A 22,348-nucleotide genomic window follows, 5' to 3' on the forward strand; every position below is an offset into this window, starting at 1 on the left:
TCTCAAAAGGTGATGTATACAATGTTCTCTAGGTGCCGCATACAATGTTCTCCAGGTGATGTATATAAGGTTCTCTAGGTGCTGTATATAATGTTCTCCAAAAGTTGTTGTTCAAATATTCTCCATGTGCTTCACACAAGGTTCTCCAAGTGCTGTACACTATGATCTCCAGGTGTTGTATACAATATTCTCCGGGTGCTTAATACAATGTTCTCAACGTGCTGTATACAATGATCTCCAGGTGCTGTATATTATGTTCTCCAGGTGCTGAATACAATGTTCTCCAGATGATTTATACAATATTCTCCAGGTGCTGCATACAATGTTCACCGGGTTCTGAATACAATGTTCTCCAGGAGCGGAATACAATATACTCTCGGTGTTATATACAATGTTCTAAAGTGCTGTAAACAATGTTCTCCATGTGCTTAAAGCAAGGTTCTCCAGGTATTGTTTATAAAGTTCTGAATGAGATGTACGCAATGTTCTCAAGGTGCTGTATACAATGTTCTCCAGATGCCGCGTACAATGTTCTCCAGATGATGTATGCAATGTTCTCCAAGTGCTGTATACAAGGTTCTCCAGGTGCTGAATACAATGTTCTTCAGGTGTTGTGTATAATATTCCCCAGGTATTGTATACAAATATTTTCCGTGAGTTGTATGTAATGTTCTCCAGGTGCTGTGTACAATGTTCTTCAGGTGTTGTATACAAGGTTCTCCATTTACTGTATACAATGTTATCCAGGTGCTATGTTTAATGTTTTCATGGTGCTGTATACAATGTTCTCAAGGTTCTGTATACAATGTTCTCCAGAACCTGTATACAATGTTCTCCAAGTGCCGCATACAATGTTCTCCAGGTGCCGCATACAATGTTCTCCAGGTGATGTATATAAGGTTCTGCAGGTGCTGTTTACAATGCTCTCAAGGTGTTGTATACAATGTTATCCAGGTATTGTATACAATGTTCTCAAGGTGCTGTATACAATGTTCTCAAGGTGCTATATAAAATGTTCTCCAGGTGCTGTGTATAACGTTCTTCAGGTGCTGTATACAATGTTCTCCATGTATTGTGTACAATATTCTCCAGAAGCTGTATACAATGTTTTCCAGGTGCTATATACAATGTTCTGCAGCGGCTATATGCAATGTTCTCCAACTGCTGAATACAATGCTCTCCAGGTCCTGTATACAATGTTCTGCAGGGGCTATACGCAATGTTCTCCATGTGCTGAATACAATGCTCTCCAGCTCCTGTATACAATGTTCTCCAGGGGCTATATGCAATGTTCTCAAGGTGATGTATACAATGTTCTTTGGGTGCTCTGTTCAATGTTCTCAGGGTACTGTATAAACTGTTTTCCAGGTGCTGCAGACATTTTTCTCCTGGTGCTGAAACAAGGTTCTCAAGGAGCTGTATACAATGTTCTCCAGGTATTGTATTCAATAATTTCCAGGTGCTGAATACAATGTTATCAGGGAGCTGTATGAAATGTACTGTTTGGAATGTTCTCCAGGTGCTGTGTACAATGTTCTCCAGGTACTGTATACAATGTTCTCCATGAGTTGTTTGCAATGTTCTCCATGCGCTGTATACAATGTTCTCCAGGTGGTGTATACAGTGTTCATATATTGGGTCTTTCCCTCACTTCTAATTTAAGCACTTCGACATTGTAGTAAATTTTTTCCATTATTATTATTATTATTATTATTATTATTATTATTATTATTATTATTATTATTATTATTATTATTATTATTATTATATATATTGCATTTGCTCCGTGGGTCAGTTTCCATCATTCTTGTCATTCATTGAACATAAAATTGCCAGTTAAAGTTTAGGAACGGAGCTCTAGTGTGCTGAATTCACTAATAGATTCACAACGAGGATACCGTACGATCTCTAGGAAAGATTATCAGTAACACGAAGGGCTCACCTAGACTGCTGTTACTGATTTACGCCTCCAGAAAAATATTCCTTTTATTAGGAACCTTTTTGATTATAATTTATTGAATGGTAGGGAAGTGGTGATCGTTTTTACTGATATCTCAGTCATCTGTGAATAAATCTTTGTGGGTATAAAGTTAAAGCTAATAAGCCCAACACCTGCGTGTCTATTGTGTAGTATAACTATGAATTCAACAATATTTTTACCTTCAGTTTATATTTTTTTAAATAAATGATCACAGACGGCATAGTGCTGTGCAGCATTTTCCACTCCTAATGTCTTACCCGAACAACAGATGGCGGTTCGATCTCTATTACGTTTTGGCAACTCGCCCAAGACGTTACTATTACTTGGACGTTAGAGAGAAGTCGTGTGTGGTGCATTCTTAATACGAGGTTACAAGTAGAGACACTGACGGCCTAGTGGTCAGTGTAGCTCTTATCCAGCACCGTGGTAGGGGTCTAGTGTTTGTCTGTGTGTTTTTTTAATTTTGTATTTGTTGCTATTTGAAGATGTCATATATTCAACATCATTAAAAAAGTTTGGAAGGTTAATGAACTACTGAACTTTGAGTTTGAAGATTTACTGAAGCATGAATATCTAAAAAAAATTAAATGCTTGGCTTCCATAGTCGCTGCAGATTTTATGCTTCGTTAATAACTCCACGGAATGGTATCGCCAAAAGTAATGTTTAATTGCAGATAATGAAGTCTCTTGTGACGTGCGTTATCCTTGCTTTGGTGACCGGTGTCATCGAAGCGCAAAGTCCCTTCTCAACCCCTGTGGCTTCAGATGTTTCTACCACAGATGCTGCTACCACAGATGCTACTGTTACTACCCTCGTGAATGCAACTCTCCAAAAGTATGTTTCTATTAATGCTACTATAGTTATAAGTGAAGGAAGTGACAAATCTACCGTGGAAGCGAGACAACTTTACGGACCATCGCTGCAGTCTGCTTACTTCCCAGCGCCGTTGTAAGTATTTGCATGAACTCTAATCATGACTATATATATATATATATAAATAATATATCTTTAATTTTGGTTTCTTTAAATATTTATCATTTATTCCAGGCGACCTGTGGCCTTCACTGTAAGGAAAGCTACGGAGACCCTCTACGCCTTCGCTCATCTTCACTTCCGGGTAACGACCATAATCTGCGGACCTCGTATATTTTGAAAGTTAGAATAGCTCCTATTAAACGACATTCTATGACTTATTAAATTTACATTGGGTAAAATTTACCAGCCTAAAAAAATCCCCCCCCCCCCAAATTCGTTAAGATATTTATCTGAGTAAATTTACTTTACTATCGCGTAAATTTTATTTGCATAAAATGAAGTCTCACGTGCACGCAGGACGTGTTGACTAACATTGGCAACGCCTGGGACCCTGATACGAGCGAGTTCATAGCACCGTACCACGGCGGTTATTTCTTCCAGTTCCATGCTGTAGGCGGCCGGAACAGTGACTTCACGTATGTATAGTGCACACCCCCTTTTACACTAGATGAAATACGAAATTATATACATCATTTAATAAAGTTACTTCATTAATTCATTATTTTACAGAGTGGCCCTAACAAAAAACACCGTTTACCAGGTGACTGCTTATGGCACAAGGCAGAGCTTCGAGCACGGGTCAAATTCAGTGTTTCTGGAGCTTCGCAGCATGGACAGGGTATCTCTAGAGCTGCAGCAAGGGGCTATCTACGAGCACCCAGGCAACGAGGCCTACACTACATTCACGGGTTTTCTGCTCTTTCCTTTATAAGTACCTGTGTCAGACTCTAAAACGGTTTCACTTGCTTTGAACTATATAAAGTTTCTAATTAGAATATTTTTTAATTTAATTCCTTGCAAAAAAGACTGTAGTGGTTATTTAAAAATATACAAACTTTTCTTTTTACACTGGGGGGGGGGGTGCCTTTTTAAGATTATAATATCTTGGATAGTTCAGTTTAAGTCCTCCTTTGGACTATGGAATTTGGTGCATTAATCCGGCCATTTAATTAAAAATGTTGTAACTGTATTCACTTAAGGATGAATGTGCCAGGACTAAAATTAGAGGTACAAACTACCTCCTTGTCTGGCGATATCCCTAGATCCTGGATACTAAACCTTGACAAACGGTTTACTAAAAAATCTAAAACTTTGGCCATGGTCACATTAGAAATTGGGCTCGGTTACTCTGGCTACGCTTGGCCCGGACTCGGTTTGGTCTTTGGTTCGCCTCTGATATTACTTAACATTCGCCACCTTGGCCAGGAATGTAAAAACTAGTCCTCGGGGAACACCAGTTGGTTAAAAAAACAAAAATACAACCAGCCTACAGGTCCACGGCTCGGTCTTATACCTGTTAGTTTCAATAGACTACTTCAGTGTAAATTTAATCCCAGCTATTTTAACTGGCCAGGTTTCAAAGTTTCCTTCAATCCGACCGGATTCAAACTTGTATAAAATCCTTTCCAAAGTACACTTTGAGCAAAGAAGATTCAAAGTTGAACAAAAGCTTATCTTGGATACTGTGCTCACTGGATAGTCTAAAGAAGCACATATTACCTGTAATTACATTTGGACTGTGCGAAGTGTAGTCCAGGCGGCAGACAGTAAAGGTGCAGTTCGTATTGGGAGATCCTGGCACGGGTCTAGCGGTCCCCTTCAGTGTCGGCATCAGCATAATCATCCTCCTACACCATATGTTGCTAATGAAAACGTAGACTGCCACGAAGGCCTTAAATACGTCTCTTAAAACCTTAAATATCCTATCCATCTGGTTGATTCGTTCTAGTACTGTTCAGACCATTTGGCAACTGCAAACCTATTAAATTATCCTTGCATTACCATCTGGCTGGAACGTAGTGGCCAAATAAACTAGTAAAGTTTTACAGACGTTAATTGGACTATCAAAACCCATGAGGGTTTTGGCGCACTATCAAAACCTCCCACTGCTACAACAGGGTAAGACTAAAGACTAGTAATTCTAACAGGAAATGATGATGGGGGGGGGGGGGGGGGAGGTTATAAAAAAATATATATATAATAATGGTGCACCAAGTTCGCGTTCCTGAGGGCTGTCGATTTCAGTTTCTCGAACTGTCGATTGCAGTTCCTTGAGTGTCAATTTCCGACGTTCATTGATGTGTCAATGTTCTAAAACGTTAAAAACTGGCCACGTGCATAACTGGATGGAAGAACAATTTGAGTTTTCCTGTTACAGCATAAACATCGCAGCTGCGGTGCGAAGTGGCGATTTCGGCGCCATCTATGGACCAGCACTCCAACTCAGAGACGCAGACAACGCCATCTGTTGACGGTATGGCGTCGGTGAAAGGATCCCGTTTCATATCTCGGTTAGACGGCGAGATCGATGATAACCTCTGGCGGGGTGTAACGCCGGCTAGGTTGTGCAAGCAATTATTTGTTCCCTGGTGGAAAGGTTATCCAAAGGCCACCCTGTATACTGTCTGGCTGATGGCGTTTATGTTCACAGAAGTGACGTGAGGAGGGCAGTTTACCTTGGGCAGTCCTGAACTCTAGCCATGGTCCTGTCGTAGGACAAGGTAGCAGTGCGTTAGCTGCTGGATTTATGCAGTGTTGTATGGACCGACGTATCCGGGATTTGGCCAAGAAGAGTTAAGCTGCGACAATAGTATGTCGGTTGAGAAGTGTTAGAAACTTCTGCAAGAGTGTTAGCTACCCCTATCTGTGATTATTTGAGACCCGTGCCGGCGTGTTTCTGGGGAGCAGACGTGGGGTATAGACATCGTGGCGATACAGTGTGTGGACTGGCCCAATGTTGAAGGTGAACTCGTCGGTGATTACCATTGCGTGTAGACGTGAACCTGGACGTAGTGGACTTGCCGGAATACGAAGAACATTGGGGATCTATTGACTGTTCTGAGTGAAAGCGACAGTGTAAATTCGTGTAGAAATATCTAGATATATAATATATATATTAAAGGTGTAATTGCGTATTATCACCTCTTTATTTCTTGCACTACTACTTGCCACAGCCAGTTCTTGTAAATTTCCCATCGACTTTGGGTAGGATCATGAAGAGGTTATAAGACACGTTAACAGAAAGAGCCCGGTTACTGGCCCAGGCTGCCCGTAACAGTTCAACACGGCGCCTAAGTCTCCCAGGTTTTGTGCATTTGTCATGATTATTTAGCAGATTTTTTTGGTTAGAGAACAAATTGTGGCAAGTAAGGGCGTCGATTAAATATTAAAGCATAAGTTTTGCACATCCACGTACTTGCTACACCTTCCTGTTTGAACAATGCATTTGAATAATTTTTATCGAAAGGAATTTACACGTCCATAAAAGATTCAGCTTTCGCCTATAATACGCTCCTGTGTATTTGCTGTAAACATAACATAAATACATAGGAAGTTTTTCTTTAATTTGTTACAGGTCAATAGACTATAATATCAAGCCAACACCATAACTTGGGTGGAAACAATTAATTAATAAATTATTGCCACAAAGCATGTTGAGCAATCTGTATCTTGAAGTCATCTCTGCCAAGTACCATTTCGCTTAACGCCAGTTTTAGTCACGGTGTATGCAATTTGCAGACTAGGAACATTCCTGTACATTTAAAAAACTAATGTATGCCCATAATGTTTACCATTATTAGTTACTTCAGTGGCCAATGGCATCAATATTGTGGGAAATTGTTGTTACCAAAAGTTATCAATACAACCACACGTCTATCTACCTTTTAATGTTACCACCACCATTATGTCCAACAAACACTTCCAATAGTATGTGTTAGTTAAAATATCTAAAGTATTTTATTACCTAAATCTCTTAAAGCTTCGATAATATAAGATTTACGATCCAGTGTGAACTGTTTACGTTAATTTTTAAGTACTCGACATATAATTACAAATAGCATTAAGCCAGATAGTGGAAGACGGACGGATAGACACAATGTTGCCTGACAACTTTAAAGAGACGTCGCCAATATTATGTAACAACGGCAACTAGGAGAGGCCATTTCAAGTAATTGATAAATCTGAAGATTAGAATTGCAATATGTGAAGATGAAAGCGAACCATTTCCCCCAACTCATCCTCAACTCAAGTCCATTACATCCAGCGGTCGACCCCACCGACGGATTCATAAATTTTAACATGCTGTTCATTCAAAACAGGAATTTTTCTCAAATATAAATAAATATTATATTAGCATATAGTGCATATATAGGCATAGGTTAGGTTTGGTTTGGTTGTTAGGTGTTTAGGTTCTGTTGACGAATATTTGTATTTGTAGTACGTGGGTGAAGCTTTTACAGCGTTGTGGTTCGAACAAAATTCGTCAGTGAAGCACTTGTTCCGGAAGTGTTCGAACGTCATCAGTTGAGTCGTGTGTAAACAGTTTTTTATTCATAAACAGGGGGTTTGGCGGGTGCATGGAAGGGACTTTGGGTCTTTGTTTGGAGGACGGGCTTCCTGTTTAACCAGACAGCATGGAATCACGTTGGACTACCCTTGATAATAGGGGGGGGGGGGGGGATTCTCCAAGCCAATCCCTGAACAGCACTACATGATGTGTAGTGTACCGAGCTTGGAACCTGTTGGTTAGTTTTTATAGGTTTATGGGGCAATTTCGTCGCTCCAGATTCAAAGACGTAGACTTCAGCATACAGTTCTGGACAGAGTATTCGGAGGTTCAAGACTGTAAGCATCAGCGATTAGGGAGTACTTGAGCTTCCACTCAAGTTCCACTTAAGTTCCAGTCTAGTTCTCTTGGTCTAACAAGCGTAACAAGCGGTTGTGTAGGTGTGGTGTAATAGTGATAAATCTTTGAGGGGTGCAAACCTGTCTTCACCAGTAAACTCATATAATTTTTCTGAAGCTCCATGTGTCAGAGCATTAACTTTTTAGGTGTTTGTTAAAGAAATGTTTAATTTGAAAAAGATTTTTATAATTACATTATAAATATTTCTAAATTTAATTTATTCTCTATGGCAGGAACTCTGGGCAGGTGGTTTTTGGGAAAAGGGGAAATTAGCAGGAAATTAGAAAATTCCTTGTGGCATTAACTCTTCAGTTATCAAATAATGCACATGCTGCTATATTAAACCAAACCTGTCTAATAAACCATAGAGAACGGAGGTTATTTCAGCGAACTTCATCACTTGACGCCCAATTATCTCAAGATAGATGCAGAAGTGCTCGATTATGGTACTGGCGATTCTCGCTCTAGTGGCACTTGGCGCTAGGGCACAGAGTGTAAGAAATGAGAAGATTCAGAATGTTGCTACTCTCAATACGACGGACGGCCCCGACTTGGAGCTGGAAGGTAGACGTCTGATGGAGCCTTTAGCTTTACCTTATCCTGTGAGAACGTAAGTATGTGACTATCTTTTGAGGTTTGCTCATTTTTTGTTTTTAGTTTAATATCTAAACTGTACTGTATTTTGTAGTGATGTGCATTTAATGACTTGGATATACTTGCTTCGGCCATTAAGTGTTATTTTGCGTTTTTGTTTGATCGACACTTAAACTGTTATAACTGTTATGAATTGAACCTTTTACAATTTACTTATGCAATAAATAACATAAGCACGGATTTTGGTTTTAGCCTACAACCCACCTTCAAAATGTACAAAACATACGGCTAATATGGATGGAATGCCCAAAACATTTATTGTTGAACCGAATGGCAGTTAATGATATTGTAAAGTAATAAAAAAAAAAAGGAGTAACCATAAACCTATGAAAGGCAAAAATATACCTTCATGGAACAAACTATTTATAAGCGCCAATTTAGCGCATACATATTATACTGGGTTTAGGAAAAGAGAGATTGTTTATGCCTTGGTATCGGTACCTCTACAGAAGATAATACAAAATATGTTCTCTGGAGCGAATCGGTCAATGCATTGTACTTTTACTCACAGTATCTCTAGTAACTACCATTTTCGAGTGAACTGTTTGCAGGTTGCTGTTTGTGCCTTGACAGTAACCTGCGGCCATGTCGTCCGAAGCTTCGTTGAGGGAACTTGTCTTAATTTAAGGTCCTCGTCAAAATAAAGTTCTACACAATTGTCCAAGGTTCATGATTTTGTGCAGACTTAGGTTAATTAACTTGCCACTGGAAGGAGCAATATATTTATTGTTCAACGTGATTTGTTCATATATGTCGATTCGTATTACTATTCCCAATCTAATTACTTTGTGGACAATGTATATCGAACAAAACTAAAAAATATATAATTTTACTAAACTAATGCTTTTAACATCTTTATCAGGGGTAGTTTTAAATATTTTTAGTTCCTTATAAAAATAGCATACAAGTGATGTCATGCATATACGCCGCATATATGGTCTCAAAAGCTATAATTTTTATCAATGTGTCTTCAGCTGTAGGAGTCTCGTGGCGCTTAACAACTTGTGGCTCTGAGCAGCAATTATTAAAGCCAGATTGAAATTGAAATAAGCTTATGGTGTATAAATGGACAGAAAGATAAGAGACAGCTCAACCTTCTCTCGCTCCGTTCAGTACATATATGCAAAGGGTAAGATTTTCTTTACTGGTTCCCCAACGCCTATCGCTAACAATCATAAATGAATTTGATGTTGCAGTTGTAAACTGCTTCAACTGGACAACAATAGGATAATCTGGTGTTTCTGAATTACGGTTTACATACGTGCTAAACTCGTCACAGAAAGATTTACTTGAAGATAAATGCATGCTTACATGAGGTAGTTCTCGGTACCCTTGAATTTTCATTAATTTACCATGTTGTGAAGTAAAATGCTAATTGCCTGATTCATGGGCAGCTGGATAAAATATTTATTTAACGCAATAATATGGCCAAAGGCAAGGTAGAGAATGCATACTCGTGGCCATACTTTGCAATGCAACAAAAATGCAAGACTCCTCTCCTCGGCTCCCGACACAAATATGTTATTGAATAGTCACATAGTAAGATCTGCCAATCTTAGCCATGGATAACACTACACAATCTATACAGGATATAAATTTACTAATACAGTGAATGTATAAGTAATAATTGTCTAAACATGTTTTACCGCAAAATTCCTACGTGGACCTAATTCACATCACGGCAAAATTGGTGAATGAGCCGCTCGCTAATAAATAAAGTGGCATATATATTAACGTCGATGCATGTTATGAATATTAAGTCACAAATACTCAATACGCTCATAAATAGGAGAATAGTGGAATAAATAGGAATTATTCTTATATCTCTGTAGAAATGCAATTAGTCAAAGTAGTTATACCTAAACGTACGTTTATATATTGCAAAAACCCTGATTTCCATGTCCCTATTAAGCAAAAATCTAAGATACTAATTGAATGATGGTGTACCATAAACTGTCTCTACTATATTATAGTCAGAACGTGGCCTTCAGTGTGAGGAAAGCCATCGGCCGCCTCAGTGCAGTCACTCGCCTTCACTTTCGGGTAAGAATGAATGCTGTCAAGCTTTAATTCACCTTTTCTATGCACAACTGTATTATATTGCCTAGGATTAGTTTGATAAACTTTAAATGTGCTTAATTTTAAGGTCTGATTAGTTTACTCAGTTCTACTGAAACACTTAGACTGCATATATTGTGCTGTCAGTGTGGGTTTATTTTTTAATTGTACAAATTAATAGGAAAAATCTGCTAAAAGTTTTAACTGGGAAAATTTTCGTGAACTGTGTTCATATTAGTGTCTGGCATCCAACCCTGGACAGACGCTTTATCCTATAGATTGGTTGGCTGAAGTAAGTTGTAAACATTAATGAAAACTTGAATACGTCATAATTGACTGCAGTTTAATAATACAGGATGTCTGTTAAGACTTTGGAAAACATAAGACCAACACTGGTTTCAAAACTGTGTGTATTTTTGTAACAAAAAAAAATGTAAATTGTCGCTATAAATTTAAAACTTATTGGCTAAATTACTAATGTATCAGAAGCCAATGTTTCACTGTTTCACAGATGTGATGTATGTACCGTATCGAGATGAATTCTTTTTGTGTGTAAAAAGTGTCCCTGTAATTATTACAATTGCTTTCAAATTATTCAGGACGTGTTAACAAATATAGGCGACGGCTGGAACCCCGCTTCTAGTGAATTTGTTGCTCCACACAACGGAGGATATCACTTTGTCTTCCACGCAATAGGCGCCAGGACCAGCGACTTCACGTGAGTTACTTTCCCTAGCTATTAAATTACTCTGCTCTGGTTGTAATTGAGCACTTGTGCGAAATGTTTAAACTACTATGTAAAATTTGCTATTCGGGTAGACTTTTCTATTAAGTCTAATTCATTACTTTGCGTTTACCCTCTACACAGACTGGCACTGATGAAGAATGGCGTCTATGTAGTGACCGCCTACGGCAAGTTGATCACATACGAACATGGCTCCAATTCTGTCTTTCTGGAATTGCGTAGTTTTGATAGGATCGCTCTGGAGCTGCAGGAGGGAGCCATCTACGAGCACCCCGGCAATGAAGCCTACACGACTTTCACCGGCTTCTATCTATTCAGCACCTAAAGAAGTGGCACTGGTCCATTTCCTGGGTTAAATGGATGTGGCACGAGTGCTAGATCTGTATTGTTTTGTAGCAAATTATTATTATTTGCCTGTGCGTGTTTATTGTATGTAATAAAATGTAAAACATAAACATTTTAGTAATACAACTAGACCATATCAAGAATATAATTTGTCCACAATACGAGATAAACCTTACAGTGGCGATCTCGGCCGGATTTCTAGTCGGTGCTGTAGATAACTAGTAGAACAGAATGCCTTACAAGCAGAGTTGTACACTGGTTCTTGTGTCGGGTATGGATCCCTAAAACCCACCTGAAGATTCTCGGCCCCCCCCCCCCCCTTCATTCGGTTGGGTACTTAAGTTGGAAAAGCATATTAAAGAGAAGGCGCAGCTGATCCTTCTTGCATATGCAAGATGAAATCTACAAAATGTTTTTAATTGTAAAGGGTTAAGGGAACTAGTTTACCATTAAAAGCTTATGACTACTGAAAACTTCTCTATTAGGATAGTACCTGCGCTACTCTCCACTGCAGCACAGGTACGCACTGCGGTGAGAAATACTGCCCTAGAATTTAGCAATGATATACGGATATAACAAATGGAATATTGTGGAAAAAACAATACAAGTAGAACACGGAAAAGTCCTGGGTAAACATTTGTTTGGGAAAGGGCACTATGTTACATAATTGTGACGACTCTAGATTATAGTAATAGGATATCTTGATTTCGGGGCTTAACGTACCAGGTCCTCGACCAAGCCTCCGTTTTCTTACGCATCCCCAGGAAGCAACCCCATAGCAGCTGTCGCACTCCCAGATACCTATTTGCTGCTAGGTGAATAGAGGTATCAGGGCGAAAGAAACTCTGCCAAATTGTTTCCTCCTCCGCAGGAGATTGTCCACTTACCTGTCAGGCTGACGGGTAATTGGACATCTACAAGAGGTTAGTTGGGTATTAATAGCTTACTCTCGTTTTTTATTTCTCTTATTCACATCTTAAATTTATGACAGTGTCAGACCACGGAGGAAAATTGAAACAGGGATTTCCTTAACGAAATTCCTGTTTCAATTTTCCTCCGTGGTCTGACTGTCAGATTTTTAATCACGTGTTTATTTTCGTGATATACACACATCTTAAATTTATACTTGGCACTTTTAGAATATCCCACGACATAGTCGCGGGATATTCCCCGCAGTCTTCCCCGCTTGGTGGTCCCAGTTGATAGTTATTTTACTCGCATGGGACAACAGGTTTTCTGCAGCTAACTTCTTAATTCCAATACCCATGCCGAGTGCACCATTTAACAATTTTAAGAGGAATATTAGATATCCATTTCTGACGTAATAAGACTACAGGGGATTTATGAAGACTACTTCAGTGACTTGTGGCCAATAATTTAGACTTTACCTACAAATGAGATTATACACAGATGAACTGAGAGGTATTAAAGATGCTGTTCATTATCCGTGTAAAATCTCCCTCTGCCACTGGAGGTCCACACAGCTTGGAGTATATTATGAGTTATTTTTGTCAATTCTGTGTTTAATGCTCGGTTAATACAATAATGTAGGACATTACCGTTTGTGGTGAACATTTAAACCTAAATTTATGGCAATAAAAAACATTTAGCATAATATTTTTTTCCCTGAAAACATAAGAAGTTGCCGTAATTAACATAAATGCTGAAGTTTTGCATATTAAATAATTACAGAATGTGTTACAAAGAGCTGCATTTAAATTTTATTGTACTTATTTGTAAATTGTAATTTTTAATGCAAAATTTCTATTATAAACCATTTGCCGAGATATGTCAACTTTAATCTCCTGTATTCTAAAGCAAACTTTAAAAAATGCTATAATAGACTCGGCATAAACAAGTAGGTAAAATAGCAGTGAAATTCTGGTCATAAACCAGTTTCAACCAGTCTTGCTTGACCGACATTGAAGCAAAGGAACTAACGCCTGCAACTTCTGTCTGAATATTTCCATTAAAATTCTTCAAGTTCAAGTAACATGAACAATGTTAACGAAACTATTGTTCCAGAAGATGGAACATAGGATCTTATCCTATATGATATAGGATATATTTTGGCACAAAACCCCTGCAATTAATTAAGCAAATAATTGGATTGTTCTCGTTAACTCGTAACGATACCACCAGCCCCATGGGAAACACAACATCCTGTCATTGTTACAAATTTATCGGTCAATGTCGCTAATTTTAATGTCCAACTAAAATGTTCCTAGCTTTTTAACGTATTTGCACCTTACCCTCACCCTTATTTTTTATTCTTTTAATTTGAAAAAAAAACAAATACATCAAACAAAAACATCAACATGCACATTTATAAGGCAAGAAACACATGAACAAACATTAGAACAGGAAAACACACAAACAAAAGTCGTCCAAACACAAAATAGTAACAAACACAGGTAACAATGAAATACAGAGAAGAAAAAGTACTAGCGCACTATAACCCAACCATAACCAGGCAAAAAACACAGGAAAAACCCAGATCACGGCACATCAAAACAAATAAATAAAGCAACACAAAACAAGAGCCCCACACACACAAAGTTAATCATCATATTTATCCAGATAGAAACGTCGAGGGTACTTCTTTCCATAGGCATCCCACCAAGCCCACAACTCCGCAGACGCGTTAACGTGAGTACGTGATTCTCGCGGTCGATGCATAAAGTCAGGAACATCCAGGGCAGCGCCCTCCACCACGGGGGCGGAAGGCACGGGAAGAGGCCGCACAGAGCTCTTCAGTGCAGCCGATGGAACTACATGGGATTGGAGCACAGGAGTCGGCCGGATATAGAGCGGCAACATAGCGGGCAGAGTCGCAGGGAACACAATCACAGAGGGTGATGGTGCAGGGGCCGACACCACAGGAGGCGGTGAAACAAAGGACGGCTGAGTAGAAGGCAGCCATCCTTCTAAGCGGAGAGATACCATTGGCCTGGAGTTTACTGAACCAGCGTCTTACCCGGCATGTGAGATGGTCATGATTGATATGTTGAGGGTGATTGTGGCGTCTGTGTGCGGCGTTCAACTTGTGTCTGGGCATCGAGCTGTTGTGAAATTCAGCTCCACAGCTGTGTATCGTAACATTGTGGACTGCTATGATGGGAGGATCCTCACTCTGCCTGAAGGTGATGGTTTAGTGGATAGTGTCGAACAGGTGCAGTGAGATTACCTACGTGGCAGTTCATTGTGCTCCCTTTGAGTTCCCAGACTCCCTTCGGCGTCACTTTACCCGGTATGTGCGGGTTTTCAGTGTCCGGGTGAATACTGTTTCCTCCGGGCGGTGGAAGGATATCTTGAATGGGACCCACACTGAGGCATTGTGACTGAACGACCCCATCTCTTCATCTCTCTTGCTTCTGGCCATTACGGTGCGAGTATTCTGTGCAGGTCAGAGCCGCACTTGTTTCTGGCATGGACAATCAGGCCACCAGACTGCAGGTTGTCACGTGAGCTGGGTTGGTCCTGTGAACCTCTTCAGGGAGGGGGACTTTTCCCTGTTGGCGTTCCCTGACCTGTCTCCGGGTGCTGAGTGATGCTTCCCAGTCCTCTGGTGCCCAGTTGCCGGTCTCTGATGACCACCTAAATGTGGTTGGCTGTGTGGGTGTCGAGGTGATAATGCGACCCCAGCTTCCCCGCCTTAGCCACCACTGCCTGCCCCATCTCCAGTCGTGTCTCCAGTGGTGTGTGGTCTAGTACCCCCAGTCCTCGAGGCTGTGCCCCAGACTGAGTAAGTAAGTAATTATCAAAAGAAGGCACCAAACCGGGAAGGCTATGTAGCACCATCAAATGCGCAAAATAATCAGTGGGAGCTAAATATCACCAAGGATGAAAATACGAGAACAAAAACGCATAAGGCGAACGATATCAAAAGTATCCGAGTCACCAAGAATTCTATCGAGGGACAGGTGACCGCGAGGGGCGGTCGGAAAGCAAGACACACGCTCGTCCTGGAAGTCAGGACATTCAAGAAGGACATGCACGACCGTAAGAGGGACAATGCAACTAGGACAATAAGGAGCAGGGCGGCGCTCCATCAAGTGACCATGGGTTAAGCGAGTATGGCCAATACGCAACCTCGCCAGAGGTTTTTCCCACCGCCGGTTACGGTGGAAGGAGGACGGCCATGAGGAAACACAACATTTAAGAGTACGTAGCTTGTTACTAGTAACAGACAACCAAGAAGCCTGCCAACGGGTAAGGACTGAGGAATGGATAACCGGGTAAAAGTCGGAATACGGAATGCCTTTACGAGAGATGGGACAAGAGCGGACAGCTTCCTTGGCGGCAGCATCCGCACGCTCATTTAAAGACACACCAATATGGCTGGGAACCCAACAAAACTCAACCGACTTAAATTTACTGTGAACAAGAAACAGCCAATGTTGGATCTCGACAACTACTGGATGAACCAGATTAAAGGACCCGAGAGCCATGAGGGCACTACGAGAGTCAACAACAACTACAAAGGAAGACTGACAACGAGAAAGCAGGAGACGAAGAGCATAGAGAATAGCATAAAGTTCCGCTGTAAACATGCTAGTCTCCGGAGGTAAGCGACACATATAAGTGCGATCAGGAAAAACAACAGAGTAGCCAACACCGTCCGCTGACTTAGACGCATCGGTGAAGACAGAAACGGAGCGGGAGTGAGAAGAAAAGTGCTCGAGGAAAAGGCGTTTTAGAACCGTAGGAGGGGTAAAAGCTTTAGTGATACGGGTCAAGGATGTACAAAACCGCGGAAGAGGGACCCTCCACGGGGGCAAAGAAGGAACAACACGAGGAGAAACATCAGAAATACGAACGGAAAGAGAATCCTGTAGGCGAGATAACCGGACAGAAAGAGGGAGGTGGTGAAGAGGAACAGGAACCGCAGGAGGGGTAAAAGTTAAAGCACGACAGAGGCGAGAGGAAGGATGTTGCAAGGACCGCGCAAGATAGCGAAGCCCCAGACTGAACTGTCTCCAGAAGCTGTGTCTTCGGCCCGTGGCGACGTGCACGCGGTAATGTTTCCCGAGGTATGTGGTCCTGTTCCCCGGGTTGTTAAGGCTGTGATGTCGAGCGCTCGTGCACTGCATGGAGTTGCGCGGCTGACTGGAGGTTCTGCTGCGATGCCTCCTAGCGGGGAGGATAGTTCCGACGACCTGCGTCCTGTGTCCAAGAGATCGCGGTTAGCTTTGAGTCTGTCTCTGCCTCATGGTGAGGCCTGGGCCGACGTCAGGGATTTTGGGAACTCCAGGAGTTCGTCTTCTGTGGATGGTGTTGTGGGCGACGATGTTGGGGTGCCTGCGGCTCCTGTGGGCCATGTTGCGGCGGTGATGGGTCCTGTGGTGGGATTGTCGCCTGGTCCTATGTCTTCATCGGCTTCATCTGCATCCCCGGTCGCTGGTTTCCCAGGTTAGGAGGTTGTGGCACTGGCCGAGATTGCGAGAGAGAAAGGGAGGGGGGACTTGGTGATGGTTCTTAAGAAAGATTCTGGTCTGGCGGCCAACGTGCCTTTGGCGTCCATGTCTGTGCCCTCCGTGTATCTGCCCTCGGTGATGCCGGCCGCTGCGCGGCTGCCCTCATACTCAGCCGCCCTTTGTCACTGTGGTGACAAATGTGGTGTCGGCTCCTGTGCCGTCACCCTCTGTGACTTCAGTAGGCTACACAAGCCGCCCCTTGTACAGCTTCTCCCCGTGAATTCCCCCCCACGTTATAGAGGGCGAAGTGATGGATATACCTGACTTTATGTATCTCCAGAGGCGATCGCGTGGTTTCCTCGTCTGTGGAACAGTGGGCTCGGTGGGATGCTTAGAGGAAGAAGTACCCTCGCCGTCAATATCCAGATAAATATTATGATCATTAACTGTGTGTGTGGTTCTTGATTTGAATAGATTTATTTATCTGTTTTGATGTGTTGTTGGATACGGTTATTTTTGTGTTTGTTTCTGTATTATAATGTTCGTTGCTGTTGTGTTTACTTGTTTTCCAACTGTTAACTTGTATTTTGGTGGTTTGTGTTGTTTTTGTGATTGTGTTCTAGGTTTTCTTGTATTGTCTTTTCTGTAGCATGCTTTGCATGTAATTATAAAAATAACAAATAAAAATATTCCAATGTCACACATCTTGAATAACCTTGTTGTTTTTATTTATCTATTTTTATATACAAGAGTTCTTACATTCTCGTACACCCACTAGCACGCATAGCGTTTCGGGCAGGTCATTAATCCCAATTTTCCCAGAATACGACCTGTCAAATCGTTCAACAACCAGGTATCCATTTTACTGTTTGGTGAACAAAGGATACAGTTAAGAATTGGCGCCCAGTAAATCCTCTCCGGCCAGGATTCAAACCCATGCCGAAGCGTTCGTGAAACGCCAGGCGAGTGTGTTACCACTTCGCCACGGCGACCTTGTTGATAGCTGCCCATTCATAGTTTTCCTTCTTTCTCTTTCAATTCCATGAAAAGATAGGTTGACTCTACAAAACACACCTGCGAGTCCCCTACAACCATTATTCTTTTACTTTCTCAGTTAGCAGGTTTAGCATTCTTACCATCTGTCCCTTCATACAAATTTACCTCCTGCAAATCGCAGATGAGAGTGTGACATCTTAATCAATATATTCCTGATCTTCTTTTATCTGTCTTTTATCCTTTGACGAGGGTCTTGTTCTTCTTCTGGTCATCACATTCCCGCTCCCTTGATGAATAACGTCCGCCCTCGGTTGAACACCCTCCAGCTTTATATCCTTTTCTAAATCCTAACATTCCATTTTTTATTGATAAAGAAACAAGCTACATAAATATAAGCATTAAAAAGGCACCAAAGCGCCACATCAGAGCACAATAACACCACATACATACAGGAAAACAACATAACAACACAACACAGAAAAACGGTGCAATATCATATACAACAAAACAGAAAAAAACTAAACACATTGTAAACAGAGGCACGGTGACGGGTGTTTAGGGCGACGAACCACCACCACAGGAGGCGTCGGCATAGCGGGCAGAGGCACGTTCAGCCAGAACAAAGAAGCCTGAGGCATAGAAGACTGCACAGGGGTGTGCAGCACGGAGGGCGGCTGCACAAGAGACAGAGGCAGTACCGGTGGAACCACAGAGGGCTGCAACACAGGGGCCGGTGGCACCAGGGCCAGCTGCAGGGGAGGCAGGGGTATCGGAGAGCTGCAACATGTCTTCAAAATCAAATGCAAATCCACTCACACCAGCAGGGGCAACAATCCCCCACTCTGGGGAACGCTCCCATTCGGGAACAGGGGGCGGGCACAGGAGCAGAAACCAAGGCTACCATACCAGTCACCACCCCCACAACAGAGGCACCCTCCACCACGATGGCAACACCCTACACAGGCTGCACCAGAGCCGCATCCTCGGCAGCAGACGGCTCCTCGGCTTCCACCACGTTCGCCCAGGTGACATCCCGACAAACAGGGATCCCGACGGGAACGCTTCGATACCAGGTACTTGTCGGCAGGACTATTAACTACCTCCTGAGGTGCCACATCAGGAACACCAGGAGATCGCACAGGGTCACACAACAGATGGTCACGTAACACCGCAGCCGCCTCAACCCTGGGAGGCACCATACTACACAAAACTGAAATTGTCAAGAGTCATAACAAACGCTTCCAAACGTCTCCAAAGGACTACTATATAGTAAGGAAAGAGAGGGAAGGAAGAGGAGTGGCCCTGTTGATAAGGAAGGGCTGGAGTTTTGAAGAGATGGAAATTCCATGCTGTGAAGGATTCAGAGACTACATAATAGGAACTATGACAATGTGTGGACATAAGATAATAGTAGCAGTCATTTACAACCCTCCACTAAATAACAGGAGACCCAGACAGGAGTTCGATAGAAACAACATAGCAACAAATATTATAATAGAACAGCTTCAGTTGCCTGCAGGAATGGATCCAGACTCTTAATCATGGACGATTTCAGCCCTGGAAAAATAGACTGGGAGAATGGGAACCCACATTAATGGAGGAACCCACATGGTTAACCCTTCTTGTGCATATACAAGGAGAGTTAAACTCTTAAAAGTGGCAAAAAAGAAATTTCTAAGCCAACATATCAAAGGAGCCAAATTAATGAGAGGCAATGACAAACCAGCTGCCTTCGACCAGTGATATTCACCTTGAATGAGTCAGAAATAAGGGAAGTCAAATTTGAAGCATCCATGGGAATGAGAGACGACAGTGTATTGACATTTGAGTATCTGGATGAGGTAGGAATAACCTATCCAAGAATGGGATTGGAAGTGAAAAGACTAAATTACCGAAGAGGAAAATATAATGAGATGAGGAACTTCCTAATGAGAATACCATGGGAAACAGAACTCAAGGAAAAAACTGTACAGGATATGATGGACTATGTTACCCAGAAGTTTCTGGAAACTGCAGACAGGTTTATCCAAGCCCAGAAGGAGAAAAATTAAAACCAATAAAAAAATCTATGGTTCAATCAGGAATGTAAGGTAGCAAAGCAATTGAGTAATACACCATGGAGAATAACAGAACACCAGGAATAACAGAACACTAGAGAGCAAGGAGCGGTACCAGAGGGCCAAAAACTAGTACTTCAGAGTGAGAAGAGAAACAAAGAGACTATGAAAATGACATCGCGAGTAAAGCTAAGACCCAACCAAAACTGCTCCACAACCACATCTGAAGGAAAACAGCAGTGGAGGGACAAGTGATGAAACTGAGAAAAGGGGAGAAGACACGCAGAGAATGACAAGGTGTGTGAAGTACTCAACAAGAGATTACAGGAGGTCATCACAATAGAACAAGGAGAAGCCCCTGCACTAAATGAGGAGGAGGGAAACCAAGCAACCTGGGAGGAATTTGACCTCACCAGTGATGAGGTCAAAAGGAATCTCTAGGAGCTGAATGTGACAAAGCCTGTTGGGCCTGAAAGAATCTCACCGTGGATACTAAAAGAAGGTGCAGAAGCACTAAGTATGCTGCTCTGAATGGTGTATAACAGATCACTGGAAACAGGAGACCTATCGGAAAGCTGGAAGACATATAATGTAGTCTCAATATACAAAAAGGATGACAGGCAAGAGGCACTGAACAGCAGGCCAGTTTCCCTAACTTGTGTACCATTCAAGATGATTGAGAAGATCGTGAGGAAAAGGCTCGAAGAGCATCTGGAGGGAAATAGTTTTGTTACACACCACCAGCATGGGCTCAGAGATGATAAATCATTCCTCACAGGTTTAGTACAATTCCATGACCAAGCAACAAGAATTAAGCAAGAAAGAGAAGAGTGAGCAGACTGCATTTTCATATATTGTCAGAAAGCCGTTGACACAGTAGCCTATAAAAGGCTATTACAAAAGTTGGAACAACAGGCAGGAGAAAAAGTTAAGATGCTCCAGTGGATAAGGGCTCTCTTAGAAACCGGAAACAGCGAGTAACTGTGAGGAGGAGTGGGGGGGGGGAGACATCAGAGTGGCGAACTGTCACAAGCGGGGTCCCACAGGGTTCTGTACTTGAACCCATCCTGTTTTCAATATATATAAACGATCTTCCAGAGGGTATAAACTCATTCCTCTCAACGTTTGCCGATGATACAAAAATTATGAGAATAATCAAGACAGATGAAGATAGAGACTACAGGACGACCTGGACAAACTGTAGGAATGGTCTAGAAAAGGACTACAAAAGTTCAACTCAGGAAAGTGTAAAGTAATGAAATTAGGCGAAGGGAGTAGGAGGCTGAACACAAGGTACAATCTGGTAGGTGAAATCATGCAAGAGTCAAATAGAGAGAGAGATCTGGGGGTTGATATGACACCGAACCTGTCCCCAGAGGCCCACATCAAAAGGTAAGAAACTTGTATAAGGGATCGTTCAGGACCTTGTATACCACTTATGTGAGACCAATCTTTGAATATGCAGTTCCAGCTTGGAGTCAATTTAAACACAAGACAAAGTTAGAGAAGATTCAGAGGTATGCCACCAGACTATTCTCGGAACTGAGAGGTATGAGCTACGAAGAAAGGCTAAGGGAGCTGAACTTCACGTCCCTGGAAAACAGAAGAGTAAAGGGAGACATGATAACCACCAACAAAATTCTCAGGAGATTTACAGGGACAAACTCTTCACCATGGGTGAAACATGAACAAAGGGACACAGTTGGAAACTTTGTTCCCAGATGAGCCACAGAGACATTAGAAAGAATTTTTCAGTGTCAGGGTAGTCAACAAATGGAATGCATTAGGCAGTGATGTGGTGGATGCAGACTCCATACACACACTTTCAAATGTAGATTTGATAGAGCTCAGTAGGCTCAAGAATCTGTACATCAGTTGATTGACGGTTGAGAGGCGGGACAAAAGAGTCAATGCTCAACCCCCGCTAGCACAACTGGGCGAGTACACACCACAGCAGGAACCTCCTCAGGGACACACACAACTCCTGGCAACACCGCCACACTCCACCGTAGACACAGGAGCCTCACGTTGGTTATGTGGTTCAGTTTTTGTCACCTTATAAAATAATTTATAAATGATTATTTATAAATGAATAAAATATAACAACAATGAACAATTTATAAATGAATAAAATAATTGATAAATGACACATCAACGTAGGATGACAATGGTAATCCAAAGTATTAAAAATATTTCTTAAAAAGACAGAATAGGAGAATATAGCTTGCATTCTCCCCTAGAGTCTTTAGTCAATGGGAGATATAATCAAGGATTACAAGTTCATGAAAGGTATTTACAAGAAGGTTATAAACAACAGCTGAAATTGTACAATTAATTCCAAACTTGTGATTGTTACGAGTTGGATATGGTTT

At 41.7% G+C, this 22,348-nt stretch overlaps 2 protein-coding genes across 7 annotated transcripts; both read left to right on the forward strand.

Annotated features, from left to right (window-relative positions):
- Nucleotides 1-2,387: 2,387 nt before the first annotated feature.
- LOC138349676 (cerebellin-1-like) lies at nucleotides 2,388-3,793 on the forward strand. 2 transcript variants are annotated; one of them, XM_069333614.1, is made up of 5 exons: nucleotides 2,388-2,407; nucleotides 2,656-2,930; nucleotides 3,030-3,099; nucleotides 3,315-3,433; nucleotides 3,528-3,793. In XM_069333614.1, the coding sequence occupies exons 2-5, from the start codon at nucleotides 2,659-2,661 to the stop codon at nucleotides 3,727-3,729; spliced, it is 663 nt and encodes a 220-aa protein (XP_069189715.1). In that variant the 5' UTR covers nucleotides 2,388-2,407; nucleotides 2,656-2,658; the 3' UTR covers nucleotides 3,730-3,793. The 2 variants fall into 2 exon arrangements, with proteins under 2 accessions (XP_069189715.1, XP_069189714.1); XM_069333613.1 differs by having other exon boundaries at nucleotides 2,405-2,503.
- A 1,582-nt stretch (nucleotides 3,794-5,375) lies between these two features.
- LOC123765645 (cerebellin-2) lies at nucleotides 5,376-11,616 on the forward strand. Of its 5 annotated transcripts, none has more exons than XM_069334080.1 (5): nucleotides 5,376-5,394; nucleotides 8,073-8,314; nucleotides 10,332-10,401; nucleotides 11,016-11,134; nucleotides 11,285-11,616. In XM_069334080.1, the coding sequence occupies exons 2-5, from the start codon at nucleotides 8,130-8,132 to the stop codon at nucleotides 11,484-11,486; spliced, it is 576 nt and encodes a 191-aa protein (XP_069190181.1). In that variant the 5' UTR covers nucleotides 5,376-5,394; nucleotides 8,073-8,129; the 3' UTR covers nucleotides 11,487-11,616. The 5 variants fall into 5 exon arrangements, with proteins under 5 accessions (XP_069190181.1, XP_045610281.2, XP_045610282.2 ...); XM_045754325.2 differs by lacking the exon at nucleotides 5,376-5,394 and adding an exon at nucleotides 5,500-5,518; XM_045754326.2 differs by lacking the exon at nucleotides 5,376-5,394 and adding an exon at nucleotides 7,408-7,543.
- The last annotated feature ends 10,732 nt before the right edge of the window (nucleotides 11,617-22,348 follow it).

The sequence above is a fragment of the Procambarus clarkii genome, chromosome 30 (assembly GCF_040958095.1).
Source record: "Procambarus clarkii isolate CNS0578487 chromosome 30, FALCON_Pclarkii_2.0, whole genome shotgun sequence".
Taxonomy (NCBI): Eukaryota; Metazoa; Arthropoda; class Malacostraca; order Decapoda; family Cambaridae; genus Procambarus; species Procambarus clarkii.